Genomic DNA, 23,376 nt, shown 5'->3' on the forward strand with positions numbered 1-23,376 from the left:
GGCTTGCGGGGGCTGCGGGTCAGGAGTGAGGGGCACCGCTCCCCATGACGGGGGCTCCCTGTCGCCCCCCGCAGGCGGCGTCTGCATCGCTCAGTCCATGAAGATCCCGCGGGAGCCCAGGGCCGGCGAGTTCGACAAACTGATCAAGCGGCTGATGGAGACGCCCAACGCCCGCGGCATCATCATCTTCGCCAACGAGGACGACATCAAGTGAGTGTGGGGCTCCCCCCCCCCGGCCCGGCCCCCTGGGAATTCAGGACTCACCTGCTCGCTGTCGCCCCCTGCAGGCGGGTGCTGGAGGCCGCGCGTCGCGCCAACCTGACGGGGCATTTCCTGTGGGTCGGCTCGGACAGCTGGGGCTCCAAGATCTCGCCCATCCTGCGGCAGGAGGAAGTGGCCGAAGGAGCCGTCACCATCCTGCCCAAGCGGGCGTCCATCGACGGTAACAGGGACCCCCCCGCCGGGACCCCCGCTGCCCACAGCACTGTGCCCCCCCAGTCACCCCACTGAACCCTTTACTGCCTGCAGCACTGCACCCCCAATCCCCCCACTGGACCCCCCCACTGCCCACAGCACCGCGCCCCCCCAGTTCCCACACTGAACCCCCACGCTGCCCACAGCACCGCGCCCCCCAGTCACCCCACTGAACCCCTCGCTGCCCACAGCACTGCACCCCCCAGTCACCCCACTGAACCCCTCGCTGCCCACAGCACCGCGCCCCCCAGTCACCCCACTGAACCCCTCGCTGCCCACAGCACCGCGCCCCCCCAGTTCCCACACTGAACCCCTCGCGGCCCACAGCACTGCACCCCCCACTCGCCCCGCCGGGCCCCCCGCTGCCCACAGCACCGCACCCCCCAATCTCCCCGCTGGGCCCCCCGCTGCCCACAGCACTGCACCCCCCAGTCACCCCACTGAACCCCCCTCTGCCCACAGCACTGCACCCCCCATTCGCCCCGCCGGGCCCCCCGCTGCCCACAGCACTGCACCCTCCAGTCCCCCCACTGAACCCCCCGCTGCCCACAGCACCGCGCCCCCCAGTCACCCCACTGAACCCCTCGCTGCCCACAGCACTGCACCCCCCAATCTCCCCGCCGGGCCCCCCGCTGCCCACAGCCCCACACCCTCCAGCCCCCCACTGACCCCCGGTCTCCCCGCCGCAGGCTTCGATCAGTATTTCACCTCGCGCTCCCTGGAGAACAATCGCCGCAATATCTGGTTCGCCGAGTTCTGGGAGGACGATTTTAAATGTAAACTCACCCGCCCGGGGGCGCAGCCGGAGGAGGCCGCTCGGAAATGCACCGGTACCGAGAGGCTGGGCCTGGGGGGCTGATCTCTCAGGGATGGACGGGGTTGGGGTTTGGGGGCGGCCAATCCCCTGCGGTGAAAGGAGACACTGACCCCCCTGGTCCCCCCTCTCCAGCTAATCCCCCACGTGGGGTGTTATCAGCCAGCTCTTAGGGGAGTCCAGGGGGTTGGGGGGCTGGGAGCTGATCCCACCACGGTGGGCAGATGCTGCCCAGACACCCCAAATCTCAGTTATCTTCCCACTGAGAATGAGATGGGGATCGGGCCCAGCGCCCCCTAGAGGGGCCAGGCCCCTGCCCCATTCCCGCCCCCCTGAGCCTGTCTCTGCCAGGTGAGGGGCCCGTTCCCCGCCCCTGAGCCCGTCTCTGCCAGGCGAGGGGCCCGTTCCCCGTCCCTGAGCCCGTCTCTGCCAGGCGAGGGGCCAGGCCCCATTCCCTGAGCCCGTCTCTGCCAGGCGAGGGGCCAGGCCCCCGCCCCTGAGCCCGTCTCTCCCAGGCGAGGGGCCAGGCCCCCACTCCCTGAGCCCGTCTCTGCCAGGTGAGGGGCCAGGCCCCCGCCCCTGAGCCCATCTCTCCCATGTGAGGAGCCAGGCCCCCGCCCCACTCCCTGAGCCCGTCTCTGCCAGGCGAGGGGCCAGGCCCCTGCCCCTGAGCCCGTCTCTGCCAGGCGAGGGGCCAGGCCCCCGCCCCTGAGCCCGTCTCTCCCAGGCGAGGGGCCAGGCCCCTGCCCCACTCCCTGAGCCCGTCTCTGCCAGGTGAGGGGCCAGGCCCCCGCCCCTGAGCCCGTCTCTGCCAGGCGAGGGGCCAGGCCCCCGCCCCTGAGCCCGTCTCTGCCAGGCGAGGGACCAGGCCCCCGCCCCTGAGCCCGTCTCTGCCAGGCGAGGGGCCAGGCCCCTGCCCCACTCCCTGAGCCCGTCTCTGCCAGGTGAGGAGCCAGGCCCCCGCCCCTGAGCCCGTCTCTGCCAGGCGAGGGGCCAGGCCCCTGCCCCACTCCCTGAGCCCGTCTCTCCCAGGCGAGGGGCCAGGCCCCTGCCCCACTCCCTGAGCCCGTCTCTCCCAGGCGAGGGGCCAGGCCCCTGCCCCACTCCCTGAGCCCGTCTCTCCCAGGCGAGGGGCCAGGCCCCCGCCCCTGAGCCCGTCTCTCCCAGGTGAGGGGCCAGGCCCCCACCCCTGAGCCCGTCTCTGCCAGGCGAGGGGCCAGGCCCCCGCCCCTGAGCCCGTCTCTGCCAGGCGAGGGGCCAGGCCCCTGCCCCACTCCCTGAGCCCGTCTCTCCCAGGCGAGGGGCCAGGCCCCTGCCCCACTCCCTGAGCCCGTCTCTCCCAGGCGAGGGGCCAGGCCCCTGACCCACTCCCTGAGCCCGTCTCTCCCAGGCGAGGGGCCAGCCCCCTGCCCCACTCCCTGAGCCCGTCTCTCCCAGGCGAGGGGCCAGGCCCCTGACCCACTCCCTGAGCCCGTCTCTGCCAGGCGAGGGGCCAGGCCCCTGCCCCACTCCCTGAGCCCGTCTCTCCCAGGTGAGGGGCCAGGCCCCCGCCCCACTCCCTGAGCCCGTCTCTCCCAGGTGAGGAGCCAGGCCCCTGCCCCTGAGCCCGTCTCTCCCAGGTGAGGAGCCAGGCCCCTGCCCCTGAGCCCGTCTCTCCCAGGTGAGGAGCCAGGCCCCTGCCCCTGAGCCCGTCTCTCCCAGGGGAGGAGCCAGGCCCCTGCCCCACTCCCTGAGCCCGTCTCTCCCAGGGGAGGGGCCAGGCCCCTGCCCCACTCCCTGAGCCCGTCTCTCCCAGGCGAGGGGCCAGGCCCCTGCCCCACTCCCTGAGCCCGTCTCTCCCAGGGGAGGAGCGCATCGGGCGGGACTCCACCTACGAGCAGGAGGGGAAGGTGCAGTTTGTGATCGACGCCGTCTACGCCATGGCCCACGCCCTGCACAACATGCACCTGGACCTGTGTCCCGGCGCGCCCGGGCTCTGCGAGCGCATGGACCCCGTGGACGGGCGCACCCTGCTGCACTACATCCGCGGGGTCACCTTCAACGGTGCGGGCTGCGAGGCGGCAGGGAGGGGCACCGGTGGGGGGGTCAGGGCAGGCTGCGAGGCGGCAGGGAGGGGCACCGGTGGGGGGGTCAGGGCGAGCTGTGGGGCGGCAGGGAGGGGCACCGGTGTGGGGGTCAGGGTGGGCTGCAAGGCGGCAGGGAGGGGCACTGGTGGGGGGGTCAGGGCGAGCTGTGGGGCGGCAGGGAGGGGCACCGGTGGGGGGGTCAGGGGGGGCTGCGGGGCGGCAGGGAGGGGCACCGGTGGGGGGGTCAGGGCGGGCTGTGGGGCGGGAGGGAGGGGCACCGGTGGGGGGGGGCTCGGGGGGGGCGGCGGGGCGGCAGGGAGGGGCACCGGTGGGGGGGTCAGGGCGGGCTGTGGGGCGAGACGGAGGGGCACCGGTGGGGGGGTCAGGGCTGGCTGCGGGGTGGCAGGGAGGGGCACCGGTGGGGGGGTCAGGGCAGGCTGCGGGGCGGCAGGGAGGGGCACCGGTGGGGGGGTCAGGGCGGGCTGTGGGGCGGCACGGAGGGGCACCGGTGGGGGGGTCAGGGAAGGCTCCGGGGCGGCAGGGAGGGGCACCGGTGTGGGGGTCAGGGCAGGCTGCGGGGCGGCAGGGAGGGGCACCAGTGGGGGGGTCAGGGTGGGCTGCGGGGCGGCAGGGAGGGGCACCGGTGGGGGGGTCAGGGCGGGCTGGGGGGCGGGAGGGAGGGGCACCGGTGGGGGGGTCAGGGCAGGCTGCCGGGGGTCAGGGAGGGCCACCGGTGGGGGGGTCAGGGCGGGCTGTGGGGCAGCAGGGACGGGCACCGGTGGGGGGGTCAGGGCTGGCTGCGGGGTGGCAGGGAGGGGCACCGGTGGGGGGGTCAGGGCGAGCTGCGAGGCGGCAGGGAGGGGCACCGGTGGGGGGGTCAGGGCGGGCTGTGGGGCGGGAGGGAGGGGCACCGGTGGGGGGGTCAGGGCGGGCTGCGGGGCGGCAGGGAGGGGCACCGGTGGGGGGGTCAGGGCGGGCTGCGGGGCGGCAGGGAGGGGCACCGGTGGGGGGGTCAGGGCGGGCTGAGGGGCGGCAGGGAGGGGCACCGGTGGGGGGGTCAGGGCGAGCTGGGGGGCGGCAGGGAGGGGCACCGGTGGGGGGGTCAGGGCGGGCTGTGGGGCGGGAGGGAGGGGCACCGGTGGGGGGGTCAGGGCGGGCTGTGGGGCGGGACGGAGGGGCACCGGTGCGGGGGTCAGGGCTGGCTGCGGGGCGGCAGGGAGGGGCACCGGTGGGGGGGTCAGGGCGGGCTGCGGGGCGGCAGCGAGGGGCACCGGTGCGGTGGTCAGGGCGGGCTGAGTGGAGTCAGGGAGGGGCACCGGTGGGGGGGTCAGGGCGGGCTGTGGGGCGGCAGGGAGGGGCACGGGGGGGGGTCAGGGCGGGCTGTGGGGCGGGAGGGAGGGGCACCGGTGGGGGGGTCAGGGCGGGCTGTGGGGCGGGACGGAGGGGCACCGGTGCGGGGGTCAGGGCGGGCTGTGGGGCGGCAGGGAGGGGCACCGGTGGGGGGGTCAGGGCGGGCTGCGGGGCGGCAGGGAGGGGCACCGGTGGGGGGGTCAGGGGGGGCTGCGGGGCGGCAGGGAGGGGCACCGGTGGGGGGGTCAGGGTGGGCTGCGGGGCGGCAGGGAGGGGCACCGGTGGGGGGGTCAGGGCGAGCTGTGGGGCGGCAGGGAGGGGCACCGGTGGGGGGGTCAGGGCGGGCTGTGGGGCGGGAGGGAGGGGCACCGGTGGGGGGGTCAGGGCGGGCTGTGGGGCGGGACGGAGGGGCACCGGTGCGGGGGTCAGGGCTGGCTGCGGGGCGGCAGGGAGGGGCACCGGCAGAACTGAGGGGGGCAGGGCCGGGCTAGCAGGGGCTGCAGGTCTGGAGTGAGGGGCACTGGCCGAGCTGCATCCAGCCCCCCTTGTTCACACCCCACAGGCAGCGCTGGGACCCCCGTCATGTTCAACGAGAACGGAGATGCCCCCGGGCGCTACGACATCTTCCAGTACCAGCTCACCAACACCACGGTGCCCGGGTACAAAGCCATTGGGCAATGGACCGAATACCTGCGCCTGAACGTGAGTGCGAGGGGGCGCCGCGTGTGCACACGTGTTCCCCAGCCCCCCGCCCCAGAGGTGGCTGCATCCCAGCCCTGGGCAAGCCGTCCCTCTGTGGCGTTATGTGTGGCTATTCCTCTGCGGCCTTGCCCCAGAGTTGGCTGCATCTCAGCAGCAGGGGAGTCATCCCAGTGCAATTTTATGTGCGGCTGTTCCCCAGCTGACCCACCCCAGACCTGGCTGCATCTGAGCCCTGGGCAAGCTGCCCCTATGCAGCGTTATGTGCTGCTATTTCCCAACTGCCCTGCCGCAGAGGTGGCTGCATTTCAGTCCTGGACATAGCATGCCTGTGCGGCGTTATGTGCAGCTGTTCCCCAGCCGCTCCACCCCAGAGGTGGCTGCATCTCAGCAGCAGGGGAGTCATCCCAGTGCAATTTTATGTGCGGCTGTTCCCCAGCTGACCCACCCCAGACCTGGCTGCATCTGAGCCCTGGGCAAGCCGCCCCTATGCAGCGTTATGTGCTGCTATTTCCCAACTGCCCTGCCGCAGAGGTGGCTGCATTTCAGTCCTGGACATAGCATGCCTGTGCGGCGTTATGTGCAGCTGTTCCCCAGCCGCTCCACCCCAGAGGTGGCTGCATCTCAGCAGCCGGCGAGCCGTCCCTGTGTGGCGTTAGGTGCGACTGTTCCCCAGCGTCCCCCCACCTCCCAGGAGGTGGCTGCATCTCAGCCTCAGGCAAGGCCTCCCCGGGTGGCGTTACGCGTGGCCGTTCCCCAGCCCCCCGTCCCCAGAGCCAGCTGCCTGCCCGCGCTCTCCCTTGGCAGATCGAGGAGATGCAGTGGTCCGGGGGCCAGCAGGACATCCCCTCGTCCGTCTGCAGCCTGCCCTGCGGGCCGGGCGAGCGGAAGAAGATGGTGAAGGGTGTGCCCTGCTGCTGGCACTGCGAGCTCTGCGACGGGTACCAGTACCAGCTGGACGAGTTCACCTGCGAGACCTGCCCCTTCGACATGCGCCCCAGCCCCAACCGCACGGCCTGCCGGCCCACGCCCATCGTCAAGCTGGAGTGGAGCTCGCCCTGGGCCGTGCTGCCCGTCTGCCTGGCCATGGCCGGCATCCTGGGCACCACCTTCGTGGTGGTCACCTTCGTGCGCCACAACGACACGCCCATCGTCCGGGCCTCGGGGCGGGAGCTGAGCTACGTGCTGCTGACGGGCATCTTCCTCATCTACGCCATCACCTTCCTGATGATCGCCGAGCCGGGCGTGGTGGTGTGCGCCGCCCGGCGCCTCTTCCTGGGGCTCGGCATGGCCCTCAGCTACTCGGCCCTGCTCACCAAGACCAACCGCATCTACCGCATCTTCGAGCAGGGCAAGAAGGCGGTGACGCCGCCCCGGTTCATCAGCCCCACCTCGCAGCTGGCCATCACCTTCAGCCTGAGCGCCGTGCAGCTGGTGGGGACGCTGGCCTGGCTGGGGGCCCTGCCGCCCCACAGCGTCATCGACTACGAGGAGCAGCGGGTGCCCAACCCCGAGGCGGCCCGGGGGGTGCTCAAGTGCGACATGTCCGACCTGTCGCTCATCTGCTGCCTGGGCTACAGCCTGCTGCTCATGGTCACCTGCACCGTCTACGCCGTCAAGGCCCGCGGCGTCCCCGAGACCTTCAACGAGGCCAAGCCCATCGGCTTCACCATGTACACCACCTGCATCGTCTGGCTGGCCTTCGTGCCCATCTTCTTCGGCACCGCCCAGTCCGCCGAGAAGGTGCGCGGGCCCGGCGGGGAGCCCGGGGGCTGCAGGGCCCGGCGGGCCGGGGAGCCCAGGGGCTGGAGTTGGAGAGATGGGGGGGGAGGGGACCCAGGAGTCCGGGAGAGCCAAGGGGCTGGAGTTGGAGAGAGAGAGAGGGGAGAACCCAAGAGTCCGGGAGAGCAAAGGGAGCCCAGGGGCTGGAGTTGGAGAGGGGAGGGGACCCAGGAGTCCGGGGAGCTGAGGGGCTGGAGTTGGAGGGGGGGAGGGGAGGGGACCCAGGAGTCCGGGAAGCTGAGGGGCTGGAGTTGGATGGGGGGGAGGGGAAGGGACCCAGGAGTCCGGGGCGATGAGGGCCTGGAGAGGAGCCCATGGCTTAGAGTTGGCGAGGGGGGGGAGCCCGTGGCTTTGGCTTTGAGACAGAAAGAAAATAAGGCTCAAGTGTGAAAGAAAGGAGGGAGGGAGGGATCGAGAGATAGGAACCCAGGCATCCTGGCTCCCATCCCCCCTGCTCTAACCCACCAGCCCCCTCTCCTCTCCCAGGGCCGGGGAGAGAACCCAGGCGTCCTGGCGCCAGGCGCCCCCCGCTGGAGAGGATGAGCCCTGCACCAGCCACCCTAAACACCCCGGTCTCTGCCCCCCTGCAGATCTACATCCAGACGACGACGCTGACGGTGTCCATGAGCCTCAGTGCCTCAGTTTCCCTGGGGATGCTCTACGTGCCCAAGGTCTACGTCATCATCTTCCACCCCGAGCAGAACGTGGCCAAGCGCAAGCGGAGCTTCAAGGCGGCGGCCACGGCCGTCAGCGCCTCCACGCGCCTCTCGCAGAAGGGCACCGAGCGCCAGAACGGGGCTGACGCGGCCCCGGCGGGCAAATAGCGGGTACGTGGGTATCGCCTCCCGCCCAGGCGGCCTCAGCCGGGGAGAACCCAGGAGTCCTGGCTCCCAGCCCCCCCTGCTCTAACCACTAGACCCCACTCCCCTCCTAGAGCCAGGGAGAGAACACAGGAGTCCTGGCTCCCAGCCCCCCTGCTCTAACCACTAGACCCCACTCCCCTCCTAGAGCCAGGGAGAGAACACAGGAGTCCTGGCTCCCAGCCCCCCTGCTCTAACCACTAGACCCCAGAGGCGTGGTCAGTCGTGCTGCTCGTGCGACGGGTGCAAGGAGGCTGAGCCCAGGGCGTGCTGAGTGTGCAATGAGCCCGCCCTGGCTCCAGCCAGCACCCCCAGCTGACCCCCGGTGCAGCCTGCTGCACGGCCAGGCCTTGGAGCGTGCGAGGGGGCTGGCTGGGGCACCCGGACCTCATCTATTGTGGAGCAAGCGTGCAAAGGCTCAGATGAGCGCACGCAGGTCGTGAGGCTTGTGCAACAAACGTGCGAGGGTGGATGGTATCACAGGCACAAAGATGGAGTGTGACCTAATGGTTAGTGTGAGGGGGCTGGGAGCCAAGACTCCTGGGTTCTCTCCCCAGCTCTGTCTCCCTCCTCGCCCCCCCAGGTGGTCTCTCCCGTCCCCCCCCCCACCTACACCAAACCTGCCCCCCCCACTTCCCCTCCCAGGGCTAGGGAGAGAACCCAGGAGTCCTGGCTCCTGCCAGCCCCCCCATCCACTGTAATCACTAGACCCCACTCCCCTCCCGCAACCGGGACGCGAACCCAGGCGTCCAGGTGCTGGCTGGCTGCCTAGTGTCCCAGTGACTCTAACGCTCTCTTCTTTGTCATTGCCAGGGCCCCCCAGGCTGAGGAACGCGGGGTACCCGGAGCCAGGAACGTGGGGTGCCTGGCGCGACCCCCAGACCAACGTAACGCGAGGGGGGGCTGGAGGGGCAGCTGGGGGGCAGGAGCAGAATAAACCTGTGTTTTTACAGTGCTGCCTTGATTTCTTTACAGGGGCTGGGAGCCAGGACTCCTGGGTTCTCTGCCCAGCGCTGGGACGGGGGTGGGGACCAAGCTCCCCCCCCAACACTGGCGAACGAGTCCGGCTGGTCCCCAGAGCTTTTTCTACGCTAGTTCCTCGGCCACGGCTGGGCCCCTCCCGTCCTCTGCCTGCAGGGTTTCTTCCTTCCCTCGCTCGCGTCCGTCCTCCTCCCGCTCGCTTCTTCCTCATCCCCCTCCTCCCGCTCGCTTCTTCCTCATCTCTCCTCCCGCTCGCTTCTTCCTCCTCCCGCTCGCTTCTTCCTCATCCCCCTCCTCCCGCTCGCTTCTTCCTCATCCCTCTCCTCCCGCTCGCTTCTTCCTCCTCCCTCTCCTCCCGCTCGCTTCTTCCTCCTCCCGCCCGCTTCTTCCTCCTCCCTCTCCTCCCGCTCGCTTCCTTCCTCCTCCCGCTCGCTTCTTCCTCATCTCTCCTCCCGCTCGCTTCTTCCTCCTCCCGCTCGCTTCTTCCTCATCTCTCTCCTCCCGCTCGCTTCCTTCCTCCTCCCGCTCGCTTCTTCCTCAGCCCTCTCCTCCCGCGCGCTTCTTCCTCATCCCTCTCCTCCCGCTCACTTCCTTCTTCATCCCTCTCCTCCCGCTCGCTTCCTTCCTCCTCCCGCTCGCTTCTTCCTCATCTCTCCTCCCGCTCGCTTCTTCCTCATCCCTCTCCTCCCGCTCGCTTCCTTCCTCCTCCCGCTCGCTTCTTCCTCATCCCCCTCCTTCCTTCACTTGCTTCTTTCCTCCCGCTCGCTTCTTCCTCATCCCTCTCCTCCCGCTCGCTTCTTCCTCCTCCCGCTCGCTTCTTCCTCATCCCTCTCCTCCCGCTCGCTTCTTCCTCCTCCCGCTCGCTTCTTCCTCATCCCTCTCCTCCTGCTCGCTTCCTCCTCCTCCCGCTCGCTTCTTCCTCATCTCTCCTCCCGCTCGCTTCTTCCTCATCCCTCTCCTCCCGCTCGCTTCTTCCTCCTCCCGCTCGCTTCTTCCTCATCCCTCTCCTCCTGCTCGCTTCCTCCTCCTCCCGCTCGCTTCTTCCTCATCTCTCCTCCCGCTCGCTTCTTCCTCATCCCTCTCCTCCCGCTCGCTTCTTCCTCCTCCCGCTCGCTTCTTCCTCCTCCCTCTCCTCCCGCTCGCTTCTTCCTCATCTCTCCTCCCGCTCGCTTCTTCCTCATCTCTCCTCCCGCTCGCTTCTTCCTCCTCCCTCTCCTCCCGCTCGCTTCTTCCTCCTCCCTCTCCTCCCGCTCGCTTCTTCCTCATCTCTCCTCCCGCTCGCTTCTTCCTCCTCCCGCTCGCTTCTTCCTCCTCCCTCTCCTCCCGCTCGCTTCTTCCTCCTCCCTCTCCTCCCGCTCGCTTCTTCCTCCTCCCTCTCCTCCCGCTCGCTTCTTCCTCATCTCTCCTCCCGCTCGCTTCTTCCTCCTCCCTCTCCTCCCGCTCGCTTCTTCCTCCTCCCTCTCCTCCCGCTCGCTTCTTCCTCATCTCTCCTCCCGCTCGCTTCTTCCTCCTCCCTCTCCTCCCGCTCGCTTCTTCCTCCTCCCTCTCCTCCCGCTCGCTTCTTCCTCCTCCCGCTCGCTTCTTCCTCATCTCTCTCCTCCCGCTCGCTTCCTTCTTCATCCCTCTCCTCCCGCTCGCTTCTTCCTCATCTCTCTCCTCCCGCTCGCTTCTTCCTCCTCCCTCTCCTCCCGCTCGCTTCTTCCTCCTCCCGCTCACTTCTTCCTCATCCCTCTCCTCCCCCCACTCACTTCCTCATCCCTCTCCTCCGGCTCGCTTCTTCCTCCTCCCGCTCGCTTCTTCCTCATCCCTCTCCTCCCCCCACTCACTTCCTCATCCCTCTCCTCCCGCTCGCTTCTTCCTCCTCCCGCTCGCTTCTTCCTCATCTCTCTCGTCCCGCTCGCTTCCTTCTTCATCCCTCTCCTCCCGCTCGCTTCCTTCCTCCTCCCGCTCGCTTCCTTCTTCATCCCTCTCCTCCCGCTCGCTTCTTCCTCCTCCCTCTCGCTTCTTCCTCATCTCTCCTCCCGCTCGCTTCTTCCTCCTCCCGCTCGCTTCTTCCTCATCCCTCTCCTCCCCCACCCACTTCCTCATCCCTCTCCTCCCGCTCGCTTCTTCCTCCTCCCGCTCGCTTCTTCCTCATCCCTCTCCTCCCCCCACTCACTTCCTTATCCCTCTCATACCTCTCGATTCTTCCTCCTCCCACTCGCTTCTTCCTCATCTCTCCTCCCGCTCGCTTCTTCCTCCTCCCTCTCGCTTCTTCCTCATCCCCCTCCTCCCGCTCGCTTCCTTCTTCCTCCCGCTCGCTTCTTCCTCATCCCTCTCCTCCCCCCACTCACTTCCTCATCCCTCTCCTCCCGCTTGCTTCTTCCTCCTCCCGCTCGCTTCTTCCTCATCTCTCTCCTCCTGCTCGCTTCTTCCTCCTCCCTCTCCTCCCACTCGCTTCTTCCTCCTCCCGCTCGCTTCTTCCTCATCCCTCTCCTCCCCCCACTCACTTCCTCATCCCTCTCCTCCCGCTCGCTTCTTCCTCCTCCTGCTCGCTTCTTCCTCATCCCTCTCCTCCCCCCACTCACTTCCTCATCCCTCTCCTCCTGCACACTTCTTCCTCCTCCCGCTCGCTTCTTCCTCATCCCTCTCCTCCCGCACGCTTCTTCCTCCTCCCGCACGCTTCTTCCTCCTCCCGCTCGCTTCTTCCTCATCCCTCTCCTCCCGCACACTTCTTCCTCCTCCCGCTCGCTTCTTCCTCATCTCTCTCCTCCCGCTCGCTTCCTTCTTCATCCCTCTCCTCCCGCTCGCTTCCTTCTTCATCCCTCTCCTCCCGCTCGCTTCTTCCTCCTCCCTCTCCTCCCGCTCGCTTCTTCCTCCTCCCGCTCGCTTCTTCCTCATCCCTCTCCTCCCCCCACTCACTTCCTCATCCCTCTCCTCCGGCTCGCTTCTTCCTCCTCCCGCTCGCTTCTTCCTCATCTCTCTCCTCCCGCTCGCTTCCTTCCTCCTCCCGCTCGCTTCTTCCTCACCCTCCTCCCATCGCTCACTTCCTTCCTCATCCCTCTCCTCCCGCTCGCATCTTTCCTCCTCCCGCTCGCTTCTTCCTCATCCCTCTCCTCCCGCTCGCTTCCTTCCTCCTCCCGCTCGCTTCTTCCTCATCCCTCTCCTCCCCCCACTCACTTCCTCATCCCTCTCCTCCCGCTCGCTTCTTCCTCCTCCCGCTCGCTTCTTCCTCATCCCTCTCCTCCCGCTCGCTTCCTTCCTCCCCCCACTCACTTCCTCATCCCTCTCCTCCCGCTCGCTTCTTCCTCCTCCCGCTCGCTTCTTCCTCATCTCTCTCCTCCCGCTCGCTTCCTTCCTCCTCCCGCTCGCTTCTTCCTCACCCTCCTCCCATCGCTCGCTTCTTCCTCATCCCTCTCCTCCCCCCACTCACTTCCTCATTCCTCTCCTCCCGCTCGCTTCTTCCTCCTCCCGCTCGCGTCTTCCTCATCTCTCTCCTCCCGCTCGCTTCCTTCTTCATCCCTCTCCTCCCGCTCGCTTCCTTCCTCCTCCCGCTCGCTTCTTCCTCACCCTCCTCCCCTCGCTCACTTCCTTCCTCATCCCTCTCCTCCCGCTCGCATCTTTCCTCCTCCCGCTCGCTTCTTCCTCATCTCTCTCCTCCCGCTCGCTTCCTTCTTCATCCCTCTCCTCCCGCTCGCTTCCTTCCTCCTCCCGCTCGCTTCTTCCTCACCCTCCTCCCATTGCTCACTTCCTTCCTCATCCCTCTCCTCCCGCATCTTTCCTCCTCCCGCTCGCTTCCTACTTCATCCCTCTCCTCCCGCTCGCTTCCTTCTTCATCCCTCTCCTCCCGCTCGCTTCCTTCCTCCTCCCGCTCGCTTCTTCCTCCTCCCGCTCGCTTCTTCCTCCTACCGCTCCTCCCGCTCGCTTCTTCCTCATCTCTCCTCCCGCTCGCTTCTTCCTCATCTCTCCTCCCGCTCGCTTCTTCCTCCTCCCGCTCGCTTCTTCCTCCTTCTGCTCCTCCCGCTTGCTTCTTCCTCATCCCGCTCGCTTCTTCCTCATCTCTCTCCTCCCACTCGCTTCTTCCTCCTCCCTCTCCTCCCGCTTCTTCCTCATCCCGCTTGCTTCTTCCTCCTCCTTCTCCTCCCGCTCGCTTCTTCCTCCTCCCGCTCGCTTCTTCCTCCTCCCGCTCGCTTCTTCCTCATCTCTCCTCCCGCTCGCTTCTTCCTCCTCCCGCTCCTCCCGCTCGCTTCTTCCTCCTCCCTCTCGCTTCTTCCTTCTCCCGCTCCTCCCGCTCGCTTCTTCCTCATCCCGCTCGCTTCTTCCTCATCTCTCTCCTCCCACTCGCTTCTTCCTCCTCCCTCTCCTCCCGCTCGCTTCTTCCTCCTCCCGCTCGCTTCTTCCTCCTCCTTCTCCTCCCGCTCGCTTCTTCCTCCTCCCGCTCGCTTCTTCCTCATCTCTCCTCCCGCTCGCTTCTTCCTCATCTCTCCTCCCGCTCGCTTCTTCCTCATCTCTCCTCCCGCTCGCTTCTTCCTCCTCCCGCTCGCTTCTTCCTCATCTCTCCTCCCACTCGCTTCTTCCTCATCCCGCTCCTCCCGCTCGCTTCTTCCTCATCCCGCTCCTCCCGCTCGCTTCTTCCTCATCCCGCTCCTCCCGCTCGCTTCTTCCTCATCCCGCTCGCTTCTTCCTCATCTCTCTCCTCCCACTCGCTTCTTCCTCCTCTCTCTCCTCCCGCTCGCTTCTTCCTCCTCCTTCTCCTCCCGCTCGCTTCTTCCTCCTCCCGCTCCTCCCGCTCGCTTCTTCCTCATCCCGCTCGCTTCTTCCTCATCCCTCTCCTTCCTTCGCTTGCTTCTTCCTCATCCCTCCCCTCCCACTCGCTTCCTTCCTCCTCCCACTCGCTTCCTCTTCACTCCTCTCCTCCCGCTCGCTTCTTCCTCATCCCTCTCCTTCCTCCCGCTCGCATCCCTCCTCCTCCCGCTCGCTTCTTCCTCACCCTCCTCCCATTGCTCGCTTCCTTCCTTCCTTTTCCCGCTGGCTTCTCCCACTCCCTTCTATCACTTGCTTCTTTTGTCTCTCACTTCTCATCTCTGTACCACTCGTCTCTTCATTTTTGTATCGCTCACTTCTCCACTTCCTTCCGTCACTCACGCCTCTTCCTGCTTGACTCCTTTTCCATTTGTCGTCTTTCCTTTACCTTCCTTTCCTCTCTCCTTCTGTCCCCCTCACTTGCTTTTCTTCCTTCTCTCCTTTTCCTCCCCCACCACGCATTTCCCCATCACGGGCGTCTCGCGGTTCTCTGCCTGAGCGGCACAAAAGCGTCCCTGAAGTGGAAGCAAAGGCGAGTCGTCCCTCCCAGGCGTGGATGCACTCAACCCACCACGCACAGCAGCCAGCAGTAGATGGGCCCCGCAGGCAAACTGCATTATCTCCCCCCACTCCGGCCCAGTGTGGGCTCCATGCCGGCACGGCCCAGGCTGGGAGGATGGGCTGCAACAGGGCACATGGGGGGCAGCGTATCCATCCTCGGCCTCCAACCATTGAAACCCCACAACCCCAGCACTGCTGCCACTCTCAAGTTATAGCAACAATAGGAAAGCGTCAGCCAAGGGTTTCCTGGTGGATGTAGGGAGAGGGCTCATCAAGCGCTGAGATGCAGCCACCTCTGGGGCGGGAAAGCTGGGAACAGCCGCACAGAACGCCACACGGAGGGCTTACCTGGGCCAGATACCCCTACTCCCGACCCGTAGATAGGGCAGACTTACTGCTCGGAAATTGCAGGCAGCTGCTGGAAGCAACATCTCCCCCCACCTCTCCCCCGCACAGCAGTCCCAGCAGCCACGGGGGCCGTGGCTTATTTAGAGGAGAGAGAACAGAGCCCGAGCCCCTGAACTATTCATCGGTGCAAGAGAAATACCCAGGGGGAGGCTGGGAAAGGGCAGGGGGGGGTCACTTGGGGTGAGTCCAGCAGCAGTAGTGGGGTTCACTGGGGCTGGTCAATTTCAGCTCTAGGGTACCAGGTCACAGAGACCCCCCAAGTGTCCACTCCCACCCCGCCCAACCCCACATCGCCCTCCTTCGCCCTGCAGCCAGTCCTCCACCCCCCATGCTCCCACCCAGCCCCCTATCTCTCCAGCACTGCCCCCCAACCTATCCCCACCCCCCACTCCTCCCCCCCATACCTCATCCCCCTCATCTCAAATCAACCTGCCCCACTCCTCTAGTTCCATCCCAAACCCCACCCCCCTTGGGGTGCTCAGCCAAGCCTGGCTGAGGTGAGGGGGGGATGATCCCAGATGGGGGGGCAGGTCTGAGCTCCTCCCATCTGAGAAGGGGCAGGGGACCACAGACACGCATGCACCCCCCGCCCCGTTAGCAAGTAAAACTGAACAGGGAAAGAGCCCCACCTTGTGGCCAGATGGGGAACGACATACGGACAGGCTCACAGATGCAGCAAAGGGGGTGAGGATTGGGGACTGGGGCCTGTCCCCTCTAGGGGACGCCAGCACGGGGGCTGGAGGGTGAGGGGAAGGGTCAGTATCCGTCTCCCAAGGGTGGATCGTGGGCTGCTTGTGGAACCCATCTGGTGCCCGTGATCTAGGGCTCCCCCAACGAGGGGTGATCACAACACTTTACAAACGTGTGTTTATTACAGGACAGCTTCCCCCCCCACCCCCCCGCCTCTCCCCCACAAGGGGCTCTGGGGCCCAGAGGGGTGCTCAGATGTCCAGGGTGCTCAGGTATTCCAGCCAGTCACGCAGGGATGGGGTTTCCTGGGGGGGCTGGGAGGGGAGAGAGACAGGCAGGTTAGAGGACTTGAGGGGGGGGAGGCTGGGTCAACAGATGGGGAAACTGAGGCACAGAAAGAGGGAGGGGCAGCGAGCAAAGGCTAGAATCCAGGAATCCTGTCCTGGGTTCCCCCCCAGCTCTGCCAGTGCCCCTCACTCCCGACCCGCACCCCCCTGCTAGCCCAGCCCTGTGTTCCCCCCCAGCTCTGCCGGTGCCCCTCACTCCCGACCTGCAGCCCCTGCTACCCCAGCCCTGGGTTCCCCCCCAGCTCTGCCGGTGCCCCTCACTCCCGACCTGCAGCTCCTGCTACCCCAGCCCTGGGTTCCCCCCCAGCTCTGCCGGTGCCCCTCACTCCCGACCTGCAGCCCCTGCTCGCCCAGCCCTGGGGTTCCCCACAGCCCTGCCGGTGCCCCTCACTCCCGACCCGCAGCCCCCTGCTCGCCCAGCCCTTCCCCCCAGCTCTGCCAGTGCCCCTCACTCCCGACCCGCAGCCCCCTGCTAGCCCAGCCCTTCCCCCCAGCTCTGCCAGTGCCCCTCACTCCCGACCTGTAGCCCCTGCTCGCCCAGCCCTGGGCTCCCCCCAGCCCTGCCGGTGCCCCTCACTCCCGACCCGCAGCCCCTGGCACTCTCCCAGATCTCTCCCCATCCACTGACCTTCCAGGCCCCGGGGTCCCCAGGGCCACGCTGCCCTTGCACCGCCAGCAGTCGGACCCCCCCACCCCCCGGATATCCCGGCTCCACCGCCAGCGTCCAGACGGCAGAGGGCTGCAGGAAGCGGAGCCGGCGCTCCTGGGGCTGCCAGTCAATGGGGAACCTGCAGGGAGGGAGGGGGGAATCAGTGCTGCCCCCTACAAGGTGGGGGCGGGTGGGGTGGGGTGGGGGACAGACCTGGTCTGGAGGGCCTGGATCTCAGTCAGGAGCGGGGCCAGCTGGCTGTAGCTGTGCTGCAGCTCCAGGACGGTGCTGCGGACGTCAGCGCAGGGCGCGGGGGGTGGGAAGAGGGGACTGTGGCTCTGTGGGGCAGAGAGAGAGAGAGACACACTGACCTCCTGGTCAGACCCAGCCAGCCGGGCCCCCCCATAACCCTCCCTGGGTCAGACCCAGCCGACGACCCCTGACCCCCCAATAACCCTCCCTGGGTCAGACCCAGCCAGCCTGGCCCCCCCCCAAACCCTCCCTGGGTCAGACCCAGCCAGCCTGGCCCCCCCCAAACCCTCCCTGGGTCAGACCCAGCCAGCCTCTTGCCCCTGCCCCCAGGCCATTACTCACCCGCACCCTGATGCTCCCATCCTCCGTCCAGCACAAGGTGAGCCTCAGCGGCTGGGGGTTGGGGGTCGCTGCCTGGGGGTCAGGGGTCGTCGGCTGGGGGCCGGGCGTCAGCTCCATGTCAATTCCATCAGCAGAGGCAGAGACCAGCCGGACCCCTTGGAGAGTCTCCAAGAGCTGGCAAAGGGCAGAGCTCCTGGGGGAAGAGAGCAGGACACCTGGGTTCCATCCCTGACTCCATGCAGGGGGGGAAGATGTCTAGTGATTAGAGCAGAGGGGGCTGGGAGCCAGGACTCCTGGGTTCTCACCTCTCCACCTTCTCCCTCCAGCCACTGGCGACACACTCCTGGCTCTGGAGCTCCCCCTGCAGCCGGTGCAGTTCCTGGCGCTGAGCCTCCACCCGACTCCGCAGCAAAGCCGCCTGCTCCTCCAGCTGCTGCTGCCGCTCCTCCAGCTGCTCCTGGATTGGGGTGGGGGAGACACAACAGTGAAATGGGGCAGCTGCTGCCCTGACCAGTCCCACTGCTCCTCCCACAGCCAACCCACCAGCCCTTCCTAGAAGAGTCCTAACCACCTCCCCCCACTGATTGGCTCCAAAAAGGTCCCGTGCCCACGGCTGCCCCCCACAGACCCCTGGGTCAGTACCTGCTCCTTCTGCCGTCTTTCCTGGGCGTCCCTTGCCGCCTTCTCAGCCTCGTGTCTCTGTGGGGAGAGGGGAGCTGGTGGCAACGGTGCGGTCCCTGTGACCACCTAGGCAGCTAGTGGCAGCAGTGGGATGGACGCCGCAGGGCCCCTCCCCCAGGGCCAAGGGGAGCTGGTGGCAGAAGTGGAATCCCAGGAGCCCCCTGGGCAGCTGGTGGCCACTGTGGGATTCACACACGCCCAGGACAGGACCATACCTGGGCCTCGTATCGCGCCAGAGCCTCCTTCAGCCGCTGCGCCAGGTGCTGTCCCTTCTCCAGCTGGGCCAGCACATGGGGCACTGCCCCCTCGATGGCTTCCACCCGCTGCTGGTAGCCGGCCTTCAGCTCCTTCCACTGCTGCTTGGCTTGCACCATCTCGCTCCCTGGGCCAGGGAAGGTGGCGGGGGGGAAAGAGAGGCAGTGCATCAAACTGATGAGTCCTGGCTCTGAGCCACCACAGCTCTAACCCACTAGCCTCCAGGAGTCCGGGCTACTCACGGACGGCTGCCTCTGTGGTCTTCTGGTCAAAGGGGGCTGAGTCCCTCTGGTCCAAGAATTCCAGCAGGAATTTGACCACGTGGAGCTGGCTGCACATCCACTTCTGCTTCTTCCGTGTGTCCTAGGGAGCCGTGGTAGGGGGAAATTACAGCCGGCGCCCCCTGGAGGAGAAAGGCCCCATGCCCCATTGCCCACCCTGAGTCAGTCAGTCCCACGCCCTGGACAGGATGGGATCCAGCACCTCCTAGGGGGGACAGGCCCCGTGTCCCATTCCCCACTTGCCTGGGCCAGCCAGTCCCCACCCCTGGGGCTGGATCAGAGCTGGTGCCCCCTAAAGGCAGAGGCCCGCTGCCCCATCACTCACCACAGCATGCTCCACCAGGACTTTGGCTGGCAGCTCCGCCTCCAGCTCCTCTCGGGTCGGCCCCTCGAAAGCCAGCGCCTCATCCAGCTGGGCCAGGAGCCTGCGGGGAGTGGCAGGGAGAGGGAGAGGGTCACAGCCAGGGAGCGATAGGCCCAGCCTGCGAGGAGCCCCAGCCCCCAAATCGCTCATCTGACGGCAGAAGCCCAAGATCCCCAGCCGTCGTGCTCCTTTCTGAGCCTCCGTGGATGGAAGGATTCCCGTGGCAGCTGATTCTGGGGTGGGAACAACACCCCGGAGGCTTCAACGCCTACAGCACCACCAACCTCATCGCCTTGCTTGGACTCCCCCAGGCCCTGATCTCTGCCCTAGAGGCAACAATCTGGCCAAATCTCCGCCTACAGAGCTCCAGTCCCACAGCTGAGCCCTTTCCACCCATGAGATGAAGAACCAGGGGAGTCATCTTTGCTCTACGCCAGTTTCCACCATGGAGACACTGGCCCCCTAAAAGGCCCCTCTCTCTTCTCCCACCCCAGACCTCCTGGGTTCTCCCCCATCCCTGGAGGGTGACTCACGCGCCCACAGCAAGAAAACCTCCAATGAAGAGGCCAACTCTGGCCCCAATAAGCTACCCGGGGCAATAAACTGCTCTGCCCATCCCACATATCCACTCCCTACATCGTACCCCAGCTCCGAGAGAATCACGCGCACCGAGGAAGTCTTGGACCTGCCCTGTCTATAGACAGTGGGCAACAGTCACCCGGCAGCTTCTCCTTGAGAAGTTCTGGCCACCATAAGGAGTCCGGACTCAAGACACGGCAGTCAGAACTGGCCCTGCTTCCCAATGAAATCCAGGGATGGGAACGTGGCCCTTGGATGGATTTAGAGGGCACAAGGGACTAGCCCTGCCGTCTTAACCACGCGTAGCTGGCGAAGGAATTCAGGATGTAATCGGGGAGCCAGACATCGAGATATGAGAACTATACTGAGGATTTAAATACTGACTAGGAGAATTGCAGTTATCGAAAAAAAAGATATGGACAAGCCAACCCCCACTTTGCGCCTACTTCTGATGGAGACCTCCTGATGGAGACAAGAAGAGTTTAGTGGAGGACGCCCCATAAGCGGGTATCTGCCACCCCAATGTGCCCACTAGACGTCAGACATTCACCTTACTTTAATACCCTTTCTCCCATCCACCCACCTGTGGCTGGCAGCCATGTTTAATTTGCTCACCGGGCCCGGTCCACACGGGGCGTTCCAGGTAACTGTAATTGGGGGACCCCAATTGCTACCATCAGCTATTCAAGGCTGGACATTCCCCCAGCGTTTCCAACAGGTTAACATGGCGAACCTCGGGGTTACGTGCACCAAAATTTGGAGGCCATTTTGTTAATTTGTGGTGTCCTTGTTTCTCCCCCAATACACACAACTAAGTCTTATAACGCTAGGTCACATACTTAAACAGAGAGAAGATGGATGAGGAAATATCTGTTATTGGGCCAACTTCTGTTGGTGGGAAAGAGACAATAAAGTCTGAAGAAGAGCTTGAAAGCTTAAATCTCAAACTAATTACCAAGCCTATTTCATTATTTATACATTTATTCCTCAATAATTGCATAACAGCATCTTTAGCACCGTTTCGTCATCGCCCTTCATGACCAAAGAGGACACCGATATCTTGCAGGTGCGGCTGTGGCTAAAAATGGACATTGCCGCTCTCCATGACACCAGGTTTACTGATGAAGGGTGACTCGCAGAGATCGGAGTGGGGTATATGCTCTCCTGGTGAGTTCGCCCAGCCTCAGCGCCGTGACAAGCGGGTGCTGGCTTTGAAATCGGCAACTGCATTGTTCCCAAGCTTGAAAGTCTACCTAAAGGCAGAAGTGACCATCTTATGGGTCTATGGTTGCCTTTGAAATGTAAGTACGTTACCATGAGCAGCATGTACGTCCCTACCATGAGAAATGCAGATGATGTGGAAAAAAATTATAGTGACTTGGACAAACTCATCATGTCAACGTCAGATAAGCTAATCATCATGGACCTTTAACGCAAACGTTGGCAGGAACGGGGTAATCTGGCGGAACGCCATCGGATACGATGGGACTCAGAAAGAGAATAGCAATGGTCGCACTCACTAATTAGCAATTGCAAACGGCTTTTTCCACCTATCTGACGAAACAAAAACGTCACAAGCAAGCCCAAGATCCAAACAGCATCTTACTGACTACATTGTCGATTGGCAGCAAGTTCGACAAGTCACTGTAGCCATGTATGGGGCAGACCACTCCGAACTGTTGTTAGTAATTCAAGTGGCACAGCGCAAGTCGTCCTCTAAACCAGTCAGACGACTCAACATAAAGTGATTTGAGCACAGATTAGTTTCAACAGCAGGACAAGTTTCCCAAGATCTGGTCAAGGGTGTAAGGTCAACAGAAGTGTCGTCATCTCCTTCAAGCCTGCAACGGATCCAGCGGGTCTAGCCAACAACTGGCCAGTATTAGTCCCCCACAAAGTGCAACTCCAAGCTCATCTAGATCCATCACCATCTGGATTCAAGATGTGGAACTGGAACCACTTCAGCGGTGCCAATGGATGACCTATCACTGGATGGAGGAGAGATCTCCATTTTCTCATGCTTTCTGCCGTGTTAGTCAACTGTGATCTCGCTGTCTCGGCCAGGAAAGGCAGCAGGGTCCAGGAGAACATTCTGAAATGGTCGGAGTCCTTTCTAGAGTGACACTAGGACGGTCAACTTCACTTCCACCACCAGATCCCTCATGAGTGAAGTCCCATTAAAGGATCAAATCTCTGTCCACTCCTATCAAACAACTGTCAGATGACTCGGACTTAAGCCCCAACGACACGCAGCTAACTAGGCTTGGCCAAATTCATTCTTTTATGGATAGTAATGTTTATTTTTAAGCTTTATTCTGCAATTTTTAATCTATTTCTGTTTTCACAGTCGCACAAAATTTGGGAGGGTTGAAACATTTTATTGGTATTTTCACCCATTTAAATTTTCACAGCCATGTGGCTTAATGGGCATCTCAGCCGAGAACAATTTAACAATGGTCTCTAACAAGTTCTCAATTGGCATTTTTTGCCTCTCCGTAAATCTCGACACTCATCGGTGGAAATATTTAGTGCCAGTTTGGGTGCGTGCAGGCACAACCAATGTTTACCACCATTTACAGATAAACATCTAATTTTCCATGTCTAGAGATGGCACCTAGTTCTACTTATCCTCCACCACATAGGACCAAATCTCCACCGGCTAGATGGCCAAATATTTGGGCAAGAGCAGCCCACGAGCGGAGAACAGCTGGACCCAAGCAGATGTGATGCTGGAGGACCGAGGGGAGGAGTGCGAGGAGTTCCCAGCCACCGCGCCGTCTCCTCCCGTGGTAGGTTCACGCCCACAGTTGCTCAGTTCGGAGGCTCGTGGGCACGGCCACGCTTCCGACGCTGACATTGCTGCTCAACTGGGAGACTCCAGTCCACGCCGGCAGACGACAGCCCAGCCTCGGTGACACGATCGCCTCTCGGGTGGAGCACGGCAACGCCGTCGACGTGGAGCCACCGGCGCAGAACGCGGCAGGGCAGCCAACCCGGCCGCGGCTCCCCGCAGAGTTGCGGTCAAAGGCTCAAGGCTGATTTTCGAGGCGCTCCAGGGTCAAGGAGGGTCGAAATTGCCGGAGTTGGGTCTGGGTCGATGCGATCGGGACGAGACGGGCGCCCAGGCGACGCGGCGTCCTCAGGAGCCTGCCTCGGACCCGTGTCCCTCACCGCGCCCTATGTAGAACCCCAAGAACCCCCCAAGGACCCCCCATCGCCCCCCCATTGAGGGGGACCCCCCGCTGGACACCCCCATCGCCGCCCCATTGAGAGGGACCCCCTGCTGGACACCCCATCGCCCCCCCATTGAGGGGGACCCCCCCGCTGGACACCCCATCGCCCCCCCATTGAGGGGGACCCCCCGCTGGACACCCCATCGCCCCCCCATTGAGGGGGACCCCCCCGCTGGACACCCCATCGCCCCCCCATTGAGGGGGACCCCCCGCTGGACACCCCATCGCCGCCCCATTGAGAGGGACCCCCCGCGCGACACCCCATCGCCCCCCCCTAGAGGGGGACCCCCCGCTGGACACCCATTCGCCCCCCCATTGTGGGGGACCCCCCGCTGGACACCCCATCGCCCCCCCATTGAGGGGGACCCCCCCATCGCCGCCCCATTGAGGGGGACCCCCCCAAGGACACACTATCCCCCTGCCCCCCAGGCGCCCCAACTACTCACTCCCGGGCCTGCCCAGCCGCTGCCATCCCGCGACCGATCTGTTGTTCCAGCCGCCACCCCCGCTCGCGCCTTTTCCTTCAACGCTGTTGGCCCCGCCCCGGCCACGGAAAGAGCCAATCAGCAGGCGAGTTCCCTCAGGGAAGGCCCCGCCCGGGCCTCCGAAGGAGCCAATCAGCAGGGGAGTTCCCTCAGGGAAGGTCCCGCCCAGGGCCTCCGAAGAAGCCAATCAGCAGGGGAGTTCCCTCAGGGAAGGCCCCGCCCCGGAGCCCCAAGGAGCCGGCCACAAGGCGGCCCCTTTGAGGGTGGCCGCCATGTTGGAGCCGGGGGACATGGGGGCGGCCATCTTGAAACGGAGGTAGCAGGGGGCAGCCATCTAGGAACAACGGGAAGGGGTGTGTCCAGGTGGGGGCGGCCATCTTGGAACCATGGGGGCCGCCATGTTGGCATAGGGCAGGAGCCTGAGGCCGCCATCTTAGGAGA

The 23,376-nt window shown here is 65.1% G+C and overlaps 2 protein-coding genes across 2 annotated transcripts in view; one reads left to right on the forward strand and one right to left on the reverse strand.

The window, feature by feature from the left end:
• GRM6 (glutamate metabotropic receptor 6) overlaps positions 1 to 8,009 on the forward strand; it is a 9,244-nt gene extending 1,235 nt beyond the window's left edge. Inside the window, exons 3-9 of the mRNA XM_044988374.1 lie at positions 75 to 210; positions 288 to 442; positions 1,164 to 1,304; positions 3,131 to 3,331; positions 5,267 to 5,406; positions 6,211 to 7,146; positions 7,776 to 8,009. Coding sequence (XP_044844309.1) covers positions 75 to 210; positions 288 to 442; positions 1,164 to 1,304; positions 3,131 to 3,331; positions 5,267 to 5,406; positions 6,211 to 7,146; positions 7,776 to 8,009 — 1,943 coding nt within the window. The remainder of the gene's footprint in view (positions 1 to 74; positions 211 to 287; positions 443 to 1,163; positions 1,305 to 3,130; positions 3,332 to 5,266; positions 5,407 to 6,210; positions 7,147 to 7,775) is intronic.
• Positions 8,010 to 15,285: 7,276 nt separating this feature from the next.
• LOC123349855 (ZW10 interactor-like) lies at positions 15,286 to 23,026 on the reverse strand. The gene is made up of 10 exons (XM_044988096.1): positions 22,897 to 23,026; positions 18,600 to 18,699; positions 18,236 to 18,356; positions 17,954 to 18,120; positions 17,700 to 17,756; positions 17,363 to 17,514; positions 17,058 to 17,250; positions 16,677 to 16,801; positions 16,443 to 16,602; positions 15,286 to 15,781 (listed from the first exon to the last, which is right to left on the reverse strand). Exons 1-10 carry the CDS (start codon positions 22,920 to 22,922, stop codon positions 15,719 to 15,721), a joined length of 1,164 nt encoding a protein of 387 aa, XP_044844031.1. The 5' UTR covers positions 22,923 to 23,026; the 3' UTR covers positions 15,286 to 15,718.
• Between the last annotated feature and the right edge of the window lie 350 nt (positions 23,027 to 23,376).

This window comes from Mauremys mutica, chromosome 15 (genome assembly GCF_020497125.1).
Source record: "Mauremys mutica isolate MM-2020 ecotype Southern chromosome 15, ASM2049712v1, whole genome shotgun sequence".
Lineage (NCBI taxonomy): Eukaryota > Metazoa > Chordata > Testudines > Geoemydidae > Mauremys > Mauremys mutica.